The 19589-nt window shown below is 38.4% G+C and overlaps 1 protein-coding gene across 2 annotated transcripts in view; it reads right to left on the bottom strand.

Annotated features, from left to right (window-relative positions):
* Positions 1-15746, bottom strand: part of IRS1 (insulin receptor substrate 1) — a 160762-nt gene extending 145016 nt beyond the window's left edge. The window contains exons 1-2 of one of the 2 annotated variants that reach the window (XM_044070241.1): positions 11817-15746; positions 808-848 (exon numbers count right to left, since the gene is read on the bottom strand). In XM_044070241.1, coding sequence (XP_043926176.1) covers positions 808-848; positions 11817-15006 — 3231 coding nt within the window. In that variant the 5' untranslated portion in view covers positions 15007-15746. The remainder of the gene's footprint in view (positions 1-807; positions 849-11816) is intronic. The other variant, XM_044070242.1, reaches the window with a different exon arrangement.
* Positions 15747-19589: the final 3843 nt, after the last annotated feature.

Raw genomic sequence — 19589 nt, 5'->3', positions numbered from 1 at the left:
ATATATATATATATATATACACTCTCTTCTCCAAACCTTTACATCAGGTTATTACTGCACACCTTGTAAGTTTCAACCATCTACACATGACATGCAGTGAACTGCATAATAAAAATAAATGGGTAACCCAATGGAGCAGTGGCAGAGCATCTGTTTGTATCATGCATCATCAAAGTGCAAGAATGGACTCAAATTGCTGGTACAGGTGGCTGGGGACGATAGGATGAAAGAGGCTCATGGTTTGGGAAGGCCTGATGCCTGTGAGACCTCTGGTGGATACCAGGAGCCTTGCAAGACATCAAGTTATTACAGGGAAGCAGCACCAACATCCTGAGGGTACTTCACCCCCAGTTACATGCCATGACTGAGGTCTTCCTGTGGGGTCAGGGGGAAGAATAATTAAAAAATAATAAATATTTAAAACAATAACAGGACCCCCCCCCTTTGAACTGTTGCTCGCAGAGAATAAAGGGGTGCCTAAACAGTACTACTTTGCTTACTTGATCCATGCTTTGTTAACCCAGACAAGTCTCAGTTTATCTCTCTCTGTCTAACAACACTACATTCTGCGTATTTGCTAGTTTACTCCAAATACAACAGCAGGAAGTCTTTGAAAGTCACTTACCACCTCTAAAGTTGCCTTGCTATAGCAATATAGAAAGATGCCATAAAACAGCTTTATAAAATCATTTTAAATATTTTAGTCTTTTGTGTAAACTAGTGTGCAACTCTAAAAACTTCCAATAATAGGATTTCTCCACTGACATTGACTTAAAATAAAAAAAAGAATTGAAATAATTAACTTACTTGTGTTTCAGGGAGGAGCGCTGTCTTGCCAGTTTTCCTATCTTAAAGGATTAAAGAAATTAAAAGTAAGTTACCAGGTCTCCCTCAAAAAAAATACATGGACACACATAAAGATACCACTTTTCATTTTGACCTTGGTTTGCTAAACCCTGGGGTCACATTGCCATCAGTTTTTAATTCAGATTAAATTAAACACAGGATTTTTCAAAATCCTTATTACTTTGATGAAATATGACAAAATGTTTTGCTAAAATCTAAACAAGACCCTCAACCTCAGCTACTGTTTTTGGTCCATGTCAGAACCATTTTGGATTTTTGAATACGAACTTTACAATGAAAAGTACGTGAGAAGTTCCAACGTTTAGCTGTACAAAGTTAAGTAATTTGCTACATTATATCATGGCACACTGTAATTCACTGTACAACAAACCCGTAAGTATGACGTATACCACTGACAGAGATTGCATTGATATTGTATTTATTTTTGGCGTTTTTTCTTTCCAGGCATCCACTAAAAAGGGGTTATTTACCAAAGTTAAACTTCCTTGGTAAACAAAAGCAAATGCATACATACACTAAAACCATTTTCCCGTTATAAAATCTACAAAATACGAGTGCAAAATAAGTTTACAAATGACCCCCCCCCCCCCCGAAACAGCTTTCCAAAGTCTGGTTGAATGGCATTCTCTTTCACTTCTGAAACTTGAATAGCATCACCTCCCTCCCATTTAGAATACAAACACTCAATGTCACCATAGGTCAGTTGGTGAAAGACCAAGCAACACTTTGGTATTTTGAATTCAAACACTTACAGAACTTTGCCACCACTGAAAATGGGCTCAGTTGACGATCACGGTTAATAACTGGAAAAAGTTGAATATTCACCCAAAAAATAGCTACTGCTTCATATACAGCTATTAAAATAAGTGCTAGTTTCAAAGGGAAACTCACCTTTGTGGTTTACTGGTGATAGTGTACTTTATTTTATGCACTTGTGTTCCATTTTCATTCTCAGCAAACAAGCTGAACAAAACACATCTTCCCTAGTTCGAAGTATTTACTCTTAGTAAAACTCCAGCTACATTTCTAAGGGCTCAGTATTAAAATTACATCAGTTGTATGTTTTGCATGCCTTGAACACAAAACTCCATAGTAAAGATGATGAATCTAGTGACCTTTGCCCAAAGGTGCACCAAAACCATTGCAGTAAATCAGTAATCTGAACATGAATTCTAAAATACAACAAAAAGTTGTATTCAGTGATTTATGAAGTCATTTAAGTTTACTAAAAATACAGTTTTCCTAGGGCCAGATTCTGAAAGACTTGCTCTCACTGGACGTGCCATTACAAAGCAGGCTTACTCTGGAGTAAACCTGATAAATAACGAAAACCAAAAAACAAACTTCTAAAAAAGAACAAACCTTGGGTAAACCAGGAAAACAAATTTATTGTAAGCACTTTTGGATGCAAAGATATGCATCCTTCTTCAGACTCTGGAGTAAGTCATACCAAGAACATGTCTTTTGGAAATGGGCAGGGTTACACTGGATACATCACTTACACAGATAGCAAGTCATTTAGAATCAGGATCATATGATGGTATGAAGTTCTTGGAAAATTATTTTTTTAACCAAGCTCATTTTTACTCCTTAAATATTCCTATCACAGTATAAATTCATATTAAAGTGTTAGAATTCAGTTTTAAGCTACTCTGGTCACCAATCTAAAAAGCAAACAGTGGCAGTAATGCTTCAGTAAAAATATGGATGTTTAGGTCAGCAGGAAGAAGGGTGGTGACTTCCACTCTAACCCATGAAGGTGGTTATGAGTGTAGCTTACTGTAGCTTTACTTCTGCCACCTTCCACATGATGGATCACAAGTACACATGCGGGACGGTTACCTTATAGTGCATCTGACTACTTTAATTATTTCCAAATGTCAGGCCATGGAACAAAACAGCTGGCTGTTATGACACTATTCTACGATTTGCTGGCTGGGGCCCCTTATACCATATAAATGTGAATTTAAAATTACGGTTTATGTTCAGTAAACCATTCAAATTATCTAAATCAATGCAGGATACTGTTTTAAGCTCGGCTATGTGCCAAACAATCTTAACTTTGTTTCATCAATACCCAAGTAACCAAATCCAGCTTTTGAATAACTATTAAAGTCCCCTACGCTTCTACTCAAGCAAACAAGTATGACTTAATGAAATATATTAAATTCCCCTTTAAGTCACTTAACTTGGAAAAAATACAGTGCAAAACTAACCAGAAAGCTATTTTAAAATCTTGTTTGCTAATGTTAAATGCATAAACAAAAGCTAAACATCTACATTTCTTGCACAACATTAGAGGCACTTCTAAAGACTAGTGTAGATGTACACATACACAAAAACTTTATCAAAACAATGTACTCTGATAAATACATGTATCTCGTATACTGTGTACATACTTTTCATTTATCCTACAAGTGAATAATGATAAAGGGGTGTGATAGCAAACATATGTCACCGATTCAGATGCAGATATTGGTATTTACATTAAAGAACAGAGATGAAAGGGTAAAATGAAACTTATACATGAACTTGTGTAGATGCATTCTTCCCTCCATCCTGCCTATGTTATCAAGCATTTACTAAAATCACCTCTCCCAGTGTTGAGCATTTATTACCACTCTATCAATTTTGCTAACTTAGTTCTATTCACTAAAAAGTACAGAAAAAATGTACACACAAAATATACAAACAACTCTCCAAAGCAACTCTGCATACCTAAAATAAGCTATGAAATTAGAAAAAAAAAAAAAAAAAAAACACTCAAAACAAGAAATACGTCTAACCAAAATGGAAAACAGCTTTACTGACAATGCAAACTACACTCTAATCAATGAAAAACATAACTAAACAGCTAAAAGATGGGTGCTGTCTTCAGTATATTACCTTAAAATAGTAAAAAATATGAAATGGTCAAAATTTAGAGACTACCTTATAAAAACAAAAGCAAATCACCACATCCCACCCATTCATAAAAAGCCATGCAACCAGTGTAAAGCCATATTCAACAGGAAATTACCTCCCATTCAGTTCAGGGAAGTCATTAATCTTAATGAACTGTAGCGGACAAAAGATCACAAATTAAAACAGAAAAAAAACTAAATGAAATACATGTTGGTCTGTCTGGTAAAGTATATGAAATATAATGTACTGAGGATTAGGGAACTTTAAAATAGCCTGTCTCATGAACATTTTTTACTATATTTCTGAACTAATTTTCACTCTTTTTGTGTTGGTTTGTACTATGTATCTCACTTGTCCAACAGAATGTAATGCATGTCAATAATAAGTACTGAATGATCTTGAAATGGAAATAAAGGCATTAGCATTGACAGAAGTATGTGTCAGGAACAGTTCCAAAGCAAACAGCATGGTCTCTCGGACAGTGCCAATGCAATTAGCATGGTAGGTTTACTGCTTTCTTGTAATGGAGACAGCAATATAGCTGTCATAGTAACCAATAACAGCATTGTCTCTCAGACAGTGCCAATGCAATTAGCATGGTAGGTTTACTGCTTTCTCATAATGCAGACAGCAATACAGCTGTCATAGTAACAGATAACAGCATTGTCTCTCGGACAGTGCCAATGCAATTAGCATGGTAGGTTTACTGCTTTCTTGTAATGGAGACAGCAATATAGCTGTCATAGTAACCAATAACAGCATTGTCTCTCGGACAGCGCCAATGGAATTAGCATGGTAGGTTTACTGCTTTCTCATAATGCAGACAGCAATGCAGCTGTCATAAACAGACAACAGCATTGTCTCTCGGACAATGCCAATGCAATTAGCATGGTAGGTTTACCGGTTTCTCATAATGGAGACACCAATACAACTGTCATAGTAACGGATAGAATGCAACACTGCTTTAGCACTGGCCATTTGGAAATGTTTTCTGTTATTCTGTACAACAGAAACTAAGCATAAACAGTAATGCAACTGAAGATCACTTCTCCAAAAAAAGAAACCTTACATTGGGTACTGTGCCCCACAAATTCAATTCAGCAAAAAATAATCTATACATTGTCAGCTTTAAAAGTCGCACCAAAAGACAGTAGCCCAGTATTCTGTAGCAAACTAATGTAAAAAATGAATGCAAAAAGAAAACAGGACAAGGTCAGTTATAGTCATCTCTAAAGCAAGCTCTCATTGCTCTCACAAATGCAAACAGTGATCTTCAGTAATCAACAGTCATCTGTACATCTTAAAATGGCATTGTCTGTATGGACCAATTTCACTCCATCGCTCATCAGAGGTGAAAGATAGTAAGCTTGTGTTAAAGATGTACAACAGACGACGCATATTACAAGTGTTTTAAACTGTCAATACACTTAAAACAGTATTAACTAACTGATGCTGGAGGTTTTAAAACTACAGCATTCCTTCCCTAAAAACATCTTTTATGTAATGTGCTCAAATACATCTCCAGAGGGGTTTTTCAAGATTCCAATAGTCTTTCTACAATCCTCCAAAGCATTTTACTACTAATAGAAAAACGAGGACATTAACAGCATATGGCTGCCGCTGCCTTTTTAGAATGCGTATGGAAGGGTGGGTGGATGCCTTTTTCTTACTTTATGCTTATTCATGTCAACACTGAGTGAGAAAAAGTTGATTTTATACTGAAGTACTTTTGTTTTACCAAATCCCCTTCTATAAAAAAGGTTAGTTTCTAAACTTCAAGAAAACTGTCACACTGAGTGAGAAAAAGTTGATTTTATACTGAAGTACTTTTGTTTTACCAAATCCCCTTCAATAAAAAAGGTTAGTTTCTAAACTTCAAGAAAATTGTAATGACAATAACTATGCTGGTAGAATTTGTGCACGGCTTCATCACACAAACATTTTGAAATATTACAAACATTTCACCCTTGCAGTTCATAACTGGTCAACTCACTGTATTCTTCACAAAAGGAAGAAAATGTGAAAACAAAATCTGGTATTAAGATAGCAAATCTGAAGAATTAACTAAAGAAAAAGCAACATATTCTTTGTTGTGAGGTATTTGTGCAAAACAGGAGTTACTTATGCAAAAATAACCAAAACCACCAGCTGTAAAAAGCATCAAGTACAGGTACGTAATGTGGTACTTTAAAGGGCATTATATTATAAATGAAAAAAAAAAAACAGCACGACTGACTGACAGATACCAATCACCTTTGCAAACTTGCTTTGCTGGTCTCTTTTTCAATCACATGGTAAGATGCATTTGGAAAATTTCTCAACTGGTATATTATACCATTACAATGGGCAAGGGCCATCATAGCATATCTGCTTTACTCAAGAGTAAATTTTTTGTACTGGCACAAATACATTGAAGAATAAATGGCTTGACTTCTACTTGACAACTGCCTCAAAAGTTCACATGCTAGAGTTCATACAGCTTTGGCATCTACTGCTAGATTCAGCTCAAGTTCAGCTCAGCATTCAGGAGTCTTATTTTTACATTAATGCATAGCTTAGTTGTATGTTTTAGTTGCATTTATTCTGTTTAGTACCATGTACAATTTTACTTTTGGGTCCATTTTATCAATACCAATGTCCAGCTGATGAGCTACATTTCATGTTCTGCACTTTTTCTTTGGAATGTCAGTACTTCAGTTAGTAGCATTTAGTAACACATATGATAGCAGATAAATCACCCAACTAACACTTCACAACAGCTGTTCACAAATGGGAAAATAAACATTTATTGGGTCCGGGGTAAAGTGTGAAGTGCCCCTCTCCTGTTCTGCACTGTGAATGCTTGTTATTTATAATGCCTCATATATGTACTTCCCAGCAGATGCTTTGTGTCCACTTTTCATTTCCACTTTAACTTTGTCAGATTTCTACAGAGATAAGATGCAAGTAGGTGGACAAAATGGGAAAAGAAGGGAATGTGAAGTGACCTGGAAATGTTGAGCTATAGGCATCAGTGCGAGGAATGACACAGAAATGTGGAAACACACATCTAACTGTTCATAATACCAATAGCTACTTGTCTTAGTAAAACTGAGTTTTCTCACTTCATGGCAGTCCCATTATGACTGCACTCCATTCTTATCCATAATGCCACTGCACATTAGTAACCAAGCAGAAGTCATAGGAAACAAAAATGTACTGATGTCACTAAGCTGCCGCCATGCGAAGATTTGTGGATGGAGTGATGGGATCACAACAGCTATCATGACCCCACAGCAGGTGACTAAACAAACTGCTTCTGGGGGTATGTACTTCTTACACATCAATTATGCAGACAATACAGAAAACGATTAATCAACCTTCTATTCCATAGAGAGTAGCATCAAAACTCCACCTTACTGTTTTGGCAGAAAATAAATAAATAAAAGCAATTTCAATACCTCACACCCCCACTTTTACCCTACTGATCAATGTGTTCTCCTCTGGGGTAAAGATGATCAATTTGTCCTCTGGTTAAGAAAACCGCACTAAAGCTTACTCATTTACTGACTGAGAAGAGGGGACCCCATCAGACCTTTCATTTTCCCTTTGTAGGCGAACGTCAGGCATCAGGTAGGACTTCATTTGCATGAGGATTCTCTATCCCTGCAGCAGCAGATGGTGACTTCATTTAGATGCTGCTAGATCTAGGCAGCTCTCTCTGCATGCCTACACAGGTCCCCTTCAAAACATCTAAAACCCATAACATCTAATTTCATAACATTGAGACCAGAACATCTAAAACCCATAACATTGAATTTCATAACATCTAACACTACAAATCACATGAAAATAACATCCTCTCCACATCACACTTTTTACTACGTTTCTGCAGGGGGCTTGATACAGTAGGGTTAGAAAATTAACTTTTTCCCACTGTAGTGCGATGTTTGAGTTGGTATATTTAATTTATGGGGGGTGGAGCCCCCCACATGGGGGTTGCAAAGGGGCTTGCCCCCTGCAAAAACATAGTAAAAAAGTGTATTTGGCAGTTTGGTGTTGTTATATGTTGAGGGGGATGTTATTTTCTTGTGATTTGTAGTGGTTGATGTTATGATGCACATTTTCGCTGTTATGGGTTTTGGTCTCAATGTTATGAAATTAGATGTTATGCGTATTAGATGTTCTGAAGTAGACCCACCTACACTCGCCTCTGGGTGGATTACCCTAACAAGTGGCAAAAACCACACAACATGATAGCTATTACCGGCAGTACCACAATGCTCACGTTGGTTTTAATGATGCAGTGAGTTACACAGCCTTCCTCTCCCCAGGATGGTCAAGCCAGCAGTGCCTGCCTCAGTTGCTGCAAAATCTGATTAAAAACTTGGTAAACAACACATATTTATTCCCTTTGATCATGTGAAAGGTAATATTAAAGCTTTTTGTAGAGAACAAATTCCATTAAAAAAGCCCTAGCGTTTAAAGGTTTGGAAAATGTCTTACATCAACATTATTTGCGCACACACACAATAAAACTTTTAATTAACCAATTAATACTCTCTTCATTGCATCAAAAGCTTAAAATGAGCTGGCTTTAGGACCTCATTCCTTGTTTTGTTCCATACAAAACACAGCATTGCAGTACTGCAAGTAAATTTCATGTGTGAAAGCCAAGCCGGGAGCAATTCACTTCTTTATTTCTAAGGCTGTGCAGTGAAGTGAAGTATAAAAAAGGTAATAAAAATTAGCACGATCTTCACCAGGTGCTCTGACTTCCACTCTCAACCGAAAGATATGTTACAACTGAATTGGCAAAGCTCCAAAACTACTTGTAGGGGGGATGTGTGTGCACACATGCATGTTTTTTGGTACATTTTGACAGGCCGGCAAACTATCAGAGCAAGTTTAAAGCAGTAAGAAACTACTCTAAGCAGCAAAGTAGGCTTCCTGCTCCCACCACAAACCTTAACTAAAGTGACAGAGCATGAATGATTTTTTTTTAAATTAAAAGATATTTTCAGACTTCCCGCCTAGAGCCAATCAAGCCCCTTCTCACCATTATGAATGTTACATTCACTATCTGAAGTCATACTTCTAGAAGAGGCGGGAGCTGTTACAATCCATTTCATCATCCTCAGCGGATTTGGATTTTTGATAATACCAAAGTGTCTACATATTAAAGAAAGGAAAACACTGCATGCCTTCTAAATGAAATTTATATCAACCTTTTGGACACCATACTTGTACAGTGCAGAAGATCCCAGTGACAATAGTGCACACAATCACAATCATCCCTTCATAAGGCATGTAGTTTGCAAAGTTTCAGAATTCCTTTTTTTTCACGTTCTAACCTTCATCCTGATAGCATAATGTGCAGGATTTAGAATTTGAGTTGTAAACACAGAAAACTAAACCATTTAGGAGACACACGTCAGAAGGTAGCATGGCTTATTCAAAAAGTTACGGGCATAAAAAGCACACTGTTTTCAGTCATAACAGCTACAGTTCACAAGATACAAAAGCAGAGTTTAACATTTAAACTTAAAATATACTTCACACATCTGTGCATGAACCCACCACAACAAACATGTGCAAAAAAAATTAGCACCTTTAAAACCACAGATGTGCCCCCCCCCCCTCCAATTTATTAAAGCATTCATCAGGCTACATTGTAAAAAACTTTTAAAACATCACAATTGAAAAATACCCGGCAATGTTTACCTTCTAAACAAATGCTACCCTATAACTACAGTAAGAATACCCAGTGTGCGTATGTATGAGTGTTGCTTACTGAAAACTGCATGCTTAGATAGCGATCAGTTTCCCCATCAGCATAACGCCTTAACACAGTTCACAGATGTAGAGTTCTGTAGAACACCAAATGTCCTACTGAGTTTGAGTGAGGCACACAACAGCACATTTCACCAAAAGCACAGTGCAGTAAGCATTTTTCACAGAAAGTGCAGAACTAGAAAACCAGAAGTGCAGTAACAAACTGTCCTAGTTTCATTTCAAACAAGTAAAAAAAAATCTCAATTATCAAGTTCAAACTGAAAATGAAAAACACTGCATGGCAAAGGGTACAAGAGACTGTATAAATTATACCAGACCAAATTAAATTCAGGGTTTCTCACCGATTCATCAAATGCTACCTTCAAAATATTCCACTGCTCCATTACACACAAGCACCAAGCACTGACACCATTTTAAACCGAATGACAACGAAGCCAATATTCAACTCACATTTCCTACACACCTCAGCATTTTAAAAGCAAGCAAGAAACAGAATATGTCCATCTGCAAGTGTTAACACAATACAGCACACTAGCTACAGCATGATTAAGCAAAGTGCAATTCAAATAAAATCCTGGTATTCTCTACCACAATTTTAGTAACTGGTGCATGCAGCCTTCAGTCCCTACCCTCATTCCTAACGATTACTATCATTCTACTCAAAATAGTGTGAACCTTTGACAGTGCTGACACGCACCTCTCTCCAAAGTCTAAAGAACAAAATACCCAAATCCATGTCTTCATGAAGCACTTCCAAAAACACGATAATGCATCAAAAATGTGTCATGCCCAGGAAACTTGGACACAAAACACACAGTCTACAGCTATTTCCCAGGTTAATGTATGCAAATCTTTTCACGTGGCAGGACTCTCAAAAATAAGTTACAGTTCTTAAGAAAATAATAAATGGAAAGTAAAACTGCCAAAAATTATTGTACAGAAAAAAACATGATAGCATCACCAGTACAAGCTACACTGCACCACTACAAATACAATTAGCATCAGTCTGTACAGATCTGACTTTCCTAACCATAACTATCAGAATGTAAAGTAAAAGTTTTATATATATATATATATATATATATATATATATATATATATATATATATACATACATACATACATACATACACACACTGAAATCCACATGGCTGTCCTGTACCTCAAATATACCCAAGTGAATTTTCAGCTGGATTGGTTAAGTTCAATAAACTACAAGGCAGGTCTCTGAAAGCCATAACAAAGCATTTCCCTTGAACCTGATAAAGTTTGCATTTGAAACTTTCTTTTATCTGTAGATGGATTATTTTCATAGGTGGATACTAGGCTAACTGGTTATGTTAAGCTTAATCAATAACTTTGAAGTCAGAATCAAACCCTGAACTATCTATCTACAGGGAAAAGACTTTAGTCTTATGCCAAACCCTCTCTTCAATAAAATCCCTTACAGGAAACCCACATATCTGTTTAAATGATTCTGAAGCACATATGCACAAAGACTAGTGTTCAGATCAATACAAGAAACTGCATACTACATTTGTAAAAAAAAAAAAAAAAAAAAAGCTTAAAAAATGAAACTGCATACCACTACTCAAAGCTAATGACCTGATTTCCTTATAATTCTCTAAGAACAAGATTTGGTCAAACAGTTCTTAACAACCTGAAAATAATGTATTACATCACTGATCTTTTTATGTAGTATAGAAATAAGTCATTGAGAGACAGGTGTTCAACAACCATGTATTATTAAAACACCATTACTCTGGAGGAAAGCAAACCCTACAGATTAGAAAATGCAAACCCTACAGACTAGAAAATGCAATGTTGTCAACACAAGCTTTTCTGGTTGCATGTACTACAACCCCATTAGCTTTCTATCCTGGTTCTGAGCCCAAGAAAAACTCCCTGATGTACACCAAACAAGGGGTTATGAATTCAGTTATCAGAAAAATTTAGTGAAGCATACGTCAGTCAAATATTTTTATGGAACCAAACAGAAAAACTGCAAATACAGCCATGCAGCATATGTACAAAAAAAAGGTTAGACACACGGGTGTTATGTGTACCTATCCAAGTACATTTGTATTCCATTCCATACACACAACGTATGCAAGCACACATACATACATACAAGTACAGTGAGAGCTACAATAAAATCTTTGCAACTCATCTAGTCATATATTATACAAGTGTCTCCCTTCCCTCCATGCCTGGATTATCTAAGCAGATTTAGGTAAAATGCAGGCAAGCTTGTTACTTCTGAGGCTTACCTTCTCTTTTTGCTGGATATCTTTGGAAGTCCTCTGGTTTCTGGAAACTGATGCTTGCATATGCACTTGAATCATCAGTGGAGTTTCTTCCACAAGGCAAACTAGGGGCTTTAGGCTGTAGGGGAACACACACCAAGTCATTACACTCATTAACCAAGTCCAAATCAATGTAATTCAGACCACCTTCAAATGCAGCAGAAGCACCAGTTAGTGACACTGCTCCAACAGACTGCTGCTCCTTCCTGCCAGATGTGGCTGATTCACCCTGTTTCAGCCAGACATTCTCAAAAGAAGCAGAACTGTGTCGTTTAACATCATCTACATATGCCAGGGTCATACTACTAGCAGAAAAAGTCTCAGAACTATGTCGCCGTCTTCCTTGGGGATCTGCTCGTATTACTTTGGCACCCTGACTTCGGCTTGGGCTAAGATTTACACGAGTAAAAGCACTCATCCCTGAAACTTGGCCCATCAAAGGGGCACTTGTTGCATCAGAAATGTTGGCTAATGGAAGCATTTCATGATTTGGTGAGTATGATCTCTGAGGTGAAGGATTACTTACAGTGGTGTTTTCTGTGTAATTAATCATGACCGGTGATGCTGAAAAATTGAGGCAGGTACTGCTATACTGCATACTCACATAATCACAGTTTGGATGCCCTCCATTTGTTTTGCATGCACTGATAGTACAGCCAGCTGTGGAGCCTGTGCTATCCGTTAAAGATTTTAATGGAGAACTAGGCTTAAACTCACGTGCTCCAAAATCCATATTCATGTATTCAGACACTCCCGCTCTTTCTTGAATGGGGTGAATTTTTCCATATGAAGGAGAACATAAAGACACAGTAGCTGATGAAAATGCCTCATCATTAAACTCAATGTTAACATACTCCCCTGGGCTTTTTGGCTCAGGTGGCAAAGGATGCTCACGAGTTCTAGGTAGTGTATTTGCTTTATTGTTATCAAGAGACAACCTAGTTGGTCTTGTAAGCCTACCCTTTAACTGCTTGCAGGAATCAAGCTTTCTAAGATTAACTACTTGATGGCTAGTTTCTTGTCCTCCTAAACTGTCACTGCTAGTTGAGGAAGAGGAATCTTCTCCACAGGTAAGGTGCCCAGAACTTACAGAAACATCCAACTGGCCTTCATAGTTTTTCCGCTGAACATGTTTGAAAGAGCGGGGCAACGAGAAATAAGAATAAATAGGTTTGGCAGACTCATCCACTGGATTAAAATAACAGTCTGGAGGAGTGCTTGTAGTAGATCCACTTGCAGGTGACATATTGATATAATCACTGCACAATTTACCATCATTGCTTTCCACAGAAAGCTTAGGATTTGTAGTATTGGCCCACATTTTGCCATAGTTTGTATTCTCTGGGGAGCAGCTGCCACTAGGTGACATCATCATGTAACCATTTGAATCCACTCGTGAATGTGGTCTTGGATTAATTATTTGCTGAGGAGCTGAAACACTCTTTGGACTCATGGGAACATAGTCATTTTTGCTTGGCACAGGTGCTACTCCTGGCGACATTGGCATATAGCCATCATCCGCATGAGCAGTTCTGTTATCTATTTGACGTTCTAAGCACTCTTCGGGGTATGAATGGGTAGGAACAAATGCAGACTGTCGATATGACAAACGGCAAGGGTAAGAAGGCAACATTTCAGTATACTCTTCCAAAGATGCTGTTGAAGACTGAGAAGGTGTCTTCTGATGAGAAATGGTGGGAGGGGAATTACCCGCAGAATGAGTCCTTTTTCTAAAACCTTTTTCAACGTCTGCTTCCTCCCCTCTAGAAGAGGCACACCGATTAACTCTATTACAATGTCCATTTGGTACCTGACTTAATTTATTCATTGAAATATAATTATTCAGATCTTCTCGGGCTGGAGGAGTATGTCCTAATGAATCAGGAGTTACACTTCTGAAGGAATTTCTGAAGTCACAGGGACTAGAACCATACTCATCAGATGAGATAAATCCTCCATCACTGGGAGAGCCAGAGACAGAAGCACTTGACCGCCTTGGAAAAAGACAATCTGATGTAGACCCATGACCACTTGTGCTACTTGAGGACAAGCTAACTGGACTTGTAGCAGATGGCGAACAACGTGAAGATGGCATAGGTATGGACCTGCTGTGATTCAAAGGTGGATGAAGCCTTGAACTGCCTCTCTGTCGATGGGTAAGGGTTCTGGAGGCTGTGGGACTTACTGGACTGCCATCTACTGATGCTGGTCTGGACATGGTTCCCTCTCCATCACTAGATGCTCTTACTCTAAAGTTCTGTTTGCATGGTCCAGCGGGTGATGTTGCTGTGACACTTTCGGTCCTCGATCTCCTGCCCAGTCCTACTTGGCTAGGAGGCGGATTATTCAGGTGATGCCTTCGAAGGGGCACGGAGATCGGATTTGAGCAATTTGACGAGGGCTGACTTTTACTCCTGGGACGAAATTCATCACTCATTGCCTTCATTGCTTCTAAAATTGTCTCATGCATATTTTGCGCTACCACTGAATCGTCCACTTGCATCCAAAATTCCCCAGGTCCAGTCACTGCTGACCTGCCCACCTCTACAAAGAAAAAGTTCTCAGAATGGCCACATCTTCGGATGTTCATCAACTGCAAAACCACAGCTGCTACGTCCGAATTTAGTTTTACAAAGCTAATGGTCTTACTGGTCAGACACAGTCGATAAATCCCGACCAAGTTTTTACTTTGTCCCAAACCCTTTGGCTTCAGAATGACTTGCCAGACTTCCTTGAAAGCGGGTCCGGGGTTGACATCTCCGTAGTTGTTGTCGCATTCAGCCCCCAAAGAATCGTGCACTTTAGCTCGGTTGTGCAAATCCAGTAAAGCAAGGTACCAACTTTCCTGCTCAGCCTCATTATCGGTCGCTACAGCAAAATATTCGTCCTTGGTGTACATTGCGACCAGGTACTTGTTCTTGGCATCAGCTCTCTTGTTGATGTTAAAGCAGTTCTCCAGTGGAAAGGACCTCTTGGGAGCCCCGGACTTGTGCCTCCATTTCTTCTCGTTCTCATAGTATTCAAGCCGAGCTGGTCCCGCCTCGGTAGCGCCTCTTAAAACGAAAAACCTCTTGTGCATGCTCTTCGGTTTCCTCAAATAACCCACCTTTTTTACATCCGAAAAGCTTTCGTTCTCCGTCGGGCTCGCCATCATAACAAACAGTACAAACCCCCCTTGGAGGGAACAATTATTCTCACCTGCACCCCCGAATGCGGGTCAACACACAAGAGATGGGTGGCATGAATAGTTAAATTTTTATTGTTCTCTTTTCACACTTCTTTACTTCAGATTTCTTTTATCAAGACTCCAGATACGAAAGAGCAGGCGTCTCAATCCAAAAAACTGCATGGCTTTAATGTGACACTCCTGAGACAGCGGCAGTTCAACAAACACATCCCATACAAGGGGAATATGAGATAATGGTAGATAATTCCGTTGTAAAGCAGGAGAAAAGAACTATGCCAGTCTAAATGAATTTACTCATTTCACTCGGACTCTCCAACAAATCGTAGCAGCACACCCCCTACAAAATAATAACAAAGACTCACGCTGCAAAAGCCCAACCCCGTTAAGCTCAATCAGCAAAAGTGCCATTTCGGACTGACATTAAACAGCAGATAAATTGTCTCTCAAAAAGGGACCCGTGCAATGAGGTACAGAATAATGCATTCCTCTGCTGTTTCACCAGTTATCAGGAGTTGAAATTGGTTGTTTTCTTCCCTCTCGCTTCTACAGCTCAGTACCTAAACAACGCACACTATCTGTGTTTATGAGTATAATTCCCTTCTTTTCGAGTCGACTCAATCTCAACCTAGAGAAGGGAGGGAGACCGACAGGGGAGGAGGAGAAAGAAAATAAACACGTGACGCACTAAATGCGTAGCCCATCCCTGCAAACGGTGCAACCTACCTTGGCATCCCACATTCCATAAACACCCACGCCCCGCTTCCTAATTGGACCTATCTCCTTTTAAAGAAGGCATCATTTTATTCTCATTAGTTGTTGGGTATATCAGTAAAGGGAATATGACAGATGTTGTCAGTCAGGGTAGGAGGAACCATATCGTAGTAAATAGGCGTAGACGCCAAGGCCATTCACTGCGTTATTATTTGTAACCCCATGTGGTTGTAAGTCATAAAGTACTGTAAATCTGGTCCACGGGCTTTCGTTCAGAGAAGCAGAGAAATTGGAGGGGAAATATGTTAATGTCTAGTTTACTGCTTATCAGAGCAGATATTATCAGCTTTGCAAAGCAAGTTGTAAGCTATGCACACGCTTATAAGCACAGTTTATGTGATATTAATAGAGTCACGATAGCGTAATATTTTGCTACGGTAAAATGTGGCTGTAAATAAGGTTAATGATTTTAATATTATAATAGATGGCGAAAACAGTTTTTGTGTACTTAGTATGCAGCGTGTGGCTGAATGGAAGCTGCAGTGTCAAGTGCTTCTTTAAACCCTATCTTACTAGATCATTCCCCCATGAAAACAACTACAAAATGGTTTGTACATGACCTCTCAACCTCTTAGAGCAAGAAATCTGGACAAAGGCATAAAGTGTGACAAAGGCCCAAAAATACGGACAAATTTCAAATACTGCTCTTCAAACTTAGAAATTTGATAGAATAACAGATTTTGCATTCGCATGAATTTTCTGAAGGGGATGAAGTCTGAAAGTCAAATGTCTGTCATTATTTTCTAACTTCAGTCTGTAATGATTTGCCTGAAAAATGGGCCAAAAATATGAGGCAAAAATCTGGGCATTCTGCGAAATTCAGTACAGTTGAGAGGTACATTCCCATATTTATGTGCATTATTGCTGCAGACCTTTAAATGCTAAATACGGTCCAGCTGTTGCGCACGTTATAAGTAGCACATATAAGCTGGGGAGGGAGCTATTCCTTTCTCTACTTAGCAGAGTCTAATAAATGCGTACATTTCATCTTTTGAGTAGGAAACTGGGACAGAGGGCAACACAGTTCCGATGACTTTCCGTTGCTTTGCACTGCCACCTATAGGATACATTAATGTCTGACACTGCTACCAGTTAGGATAGCCACATTTTCAAATGCGGAAAGTGGGACATCTTTGGTACAAATGTCAGATTTTGCAGGGCAAAGCATACCCACGGCCAGTACAAAGGACCGAACTTCCCTTTTTGGCCTACATAAAAGCTTATTCTTGTAGCATTTTAGTTGCTTATTCTGTTTCTTATCACATTTAGGTGTTTCAGATACAGAATAACTGTTTTATGCAACTATTACATCAAATATAGGAAATATGTCCTAAAATCTCAGGATATTTGCATTTTTTTTCGATTTCTTTGGAGGACACAACTGCTTAAAGAGGGACTGTCCCTCGCAAAGTGGGACTGGTGATAACCCTACTACCAGTAAACTAAACAGATTTAATGGCGGTGTTTGCACTTACGTTAGACTAAACAACGACTGATAACTAAGATAGCATGGCACTACTTATACATCTAAACTGTACACATTTTTGCAGAATATCCAGATTTTTGTCTCATTTTTCGCCTGAAAAAGTGTGTTTTTCTGGCATGTCATTAGAAAGTTATTGAGGAGTGAATTCAGAAAACAGTGGGAAATATTAGATTTACACTTCATACCCTTCAGAAAATTCATGCAAATGCAAGACCTGCTACTCTATTAACATTTTAAGTTTGTAAGGGCAGTATTTAAAAATTTACCCTATGTTTTGGGCCTTTGTCCCTCCATCATTTATGTCATTGTCCAGATTTCTTGCTCTAAGAGGTTGAGAGGTATGATTACAATTGCATGGTGGGGGATACATTGTACATTGCTTGACTTATACATTTCACCACTACATTGCTATGCTAACTTGTAAACATTTCACAACCCTACGTATGCAGGTGCTAGCTCAAGTGTTAATATATTATGAGAGCGGAAAAAATAAATAAGCAAATAATTATGCAGGGGGGGGGGGTTTTGAAATAACGCCTATCAAGCGGCTGTGCGGGGTTGGCCCATAAAGTGTACTTCTGAAGTGCGATGCTTCAGGACCACTGATTTATAGATTATGGTCTTTATCATAATGCTGTTACACTTTTTGATATATCAGTATTTAAGTATATCTCAAAGTAGCTGTTTTTGAAGTAGCATCTGTACTAGTCTGTAGAGGTGCAAGTAATTGTGAATTTAAGAGTTCTAGCCCCACAATTCCAAATTTATTGAAGTCTCACTGCCCCCGCCCCTCAACGCACACTGTGTTTTCCCTGGAAATTTTGCCTTGATTCCTGGTCTTTGCTGTATAGATGTCCTTAAAGTTAGAACTATTTATTTATTTACTTACTGGACTGGTGGAGTACTTACCTCTCAGCTGTCGTGCACATCATGTGGTAGAGCAGTCATTTAAGATCTCAAAAATCTTTTAAACTGCAACCAGAAGACAATTTCACACATTGTTATATGGCATTTGAAAAAAAAACATATTCACGATGAGTTGTATTGCTTTGTAGTCCAAAAATACTAGAATGCTCGATTCCACTGTGTTTTGTATTTCTACTTTTAAATGTGATCATGTGCCCCATATTTTACCCACTTATCACACTTTGTATTGCACAATTTTATTAAGTTTTGAGGTTATGGTGGACTGGACAAGACTGAATCTTAAACCATAGTTAGGCAATTCTCTCAACTCTCCTTAGTTCTCAGAGATTTTATGATTTTTGTCTTAACTTTTGTTCTGCATGTCACAATTTTTTTCATCAGAGCATCAAAGAATAATTAAATTTAGAGACCTCATGCTTTTCAGAAAATACATGTTAATATAGATCCATTTATTTTTACAGTTTTCTGAGCAAAAAGCATCTCTAAAAAGTGTCCCTGATTTTGGGAGCCTTTATTCTGGCTTTTTTCCCATATTCTTACTCAAATGGGTTGACTGACTTTCTTTATGTAATATAAATGTGCATGTATGTTTATTAAAAAAAAAAAAGCAAACACCCATACACCTGTAAAATCATTAAAAGCCAGTAAGGTAAAGAGATCATCAACATTATAGGTAAGTAAGGAGTGAGTAAAATATTTAACACAAACAGATACCTTTTCTTTTGAGCTTGATCGATATTTCTAGTTTGTACATGGGTTATTTGATATGTTTTTATTAGCAGGGACACTTTCTAGTAATCTGGATGGTATAGATAGACCAGGTTGGGGGCACCAGGTGGGGTTGGGGGTGCTGTAGAGACCTTTTGCGTAGGGCACCAGTTCACCAAAGGCTGGTCCTGAATATCACTTAAATGTATTCAGACATTTCTTATCATTAACAAGCAAAACCAAAGCCTTCGACACAATACCCCACTCGGGCATCATAAATAAGCTCACCAGCTTAAATATCAACCCCTGTGTCACAAGATGGGTTGCAAACTGGCTTAGGGATAGAACCCACATGGTCAGAATTGCAGGTGCCATGTCAGACTCTAAACCAGTTACAAGTGGCATCCCACAAGGCTCAGTCCTGGGACCTCTTTTGTTTGGTATATATTTCTCTGAGGTACATGCTAACATGGGAGGACTATGGCTGACCAAGTTCGCAGATGACTGCAAACTGGGTGCCATAATCGACTCGCCGACTGACACAAGCATCCTCCAAAAGGGTCTCACAGAGACAGATAACTGGTGCCAGAGCCATGGCCTAAAGCTAAATGCCAAAAAGTGCATAGTCATCCCCTTTGGGAAAAACAAAGTGCCCACA

This window comes from Protopterus annectens, chromosome 4.part1 (assembly GCF_019279795.1).
Source record: "Protopterus annectens isolate FY-2018-M chromosome 4.part1, PAN1.0, whole genome shotgun sequence".
NCBI lineage: Eukaryota > Metazoa > Chordata > Ceratodontiformes > Protopteridae > Protopterus > Protopterus annectens.
Note: the sequence above shows the minus strand (reverse complement) of the source record. Positions and strands in the feature narration are given on the sequence as shown.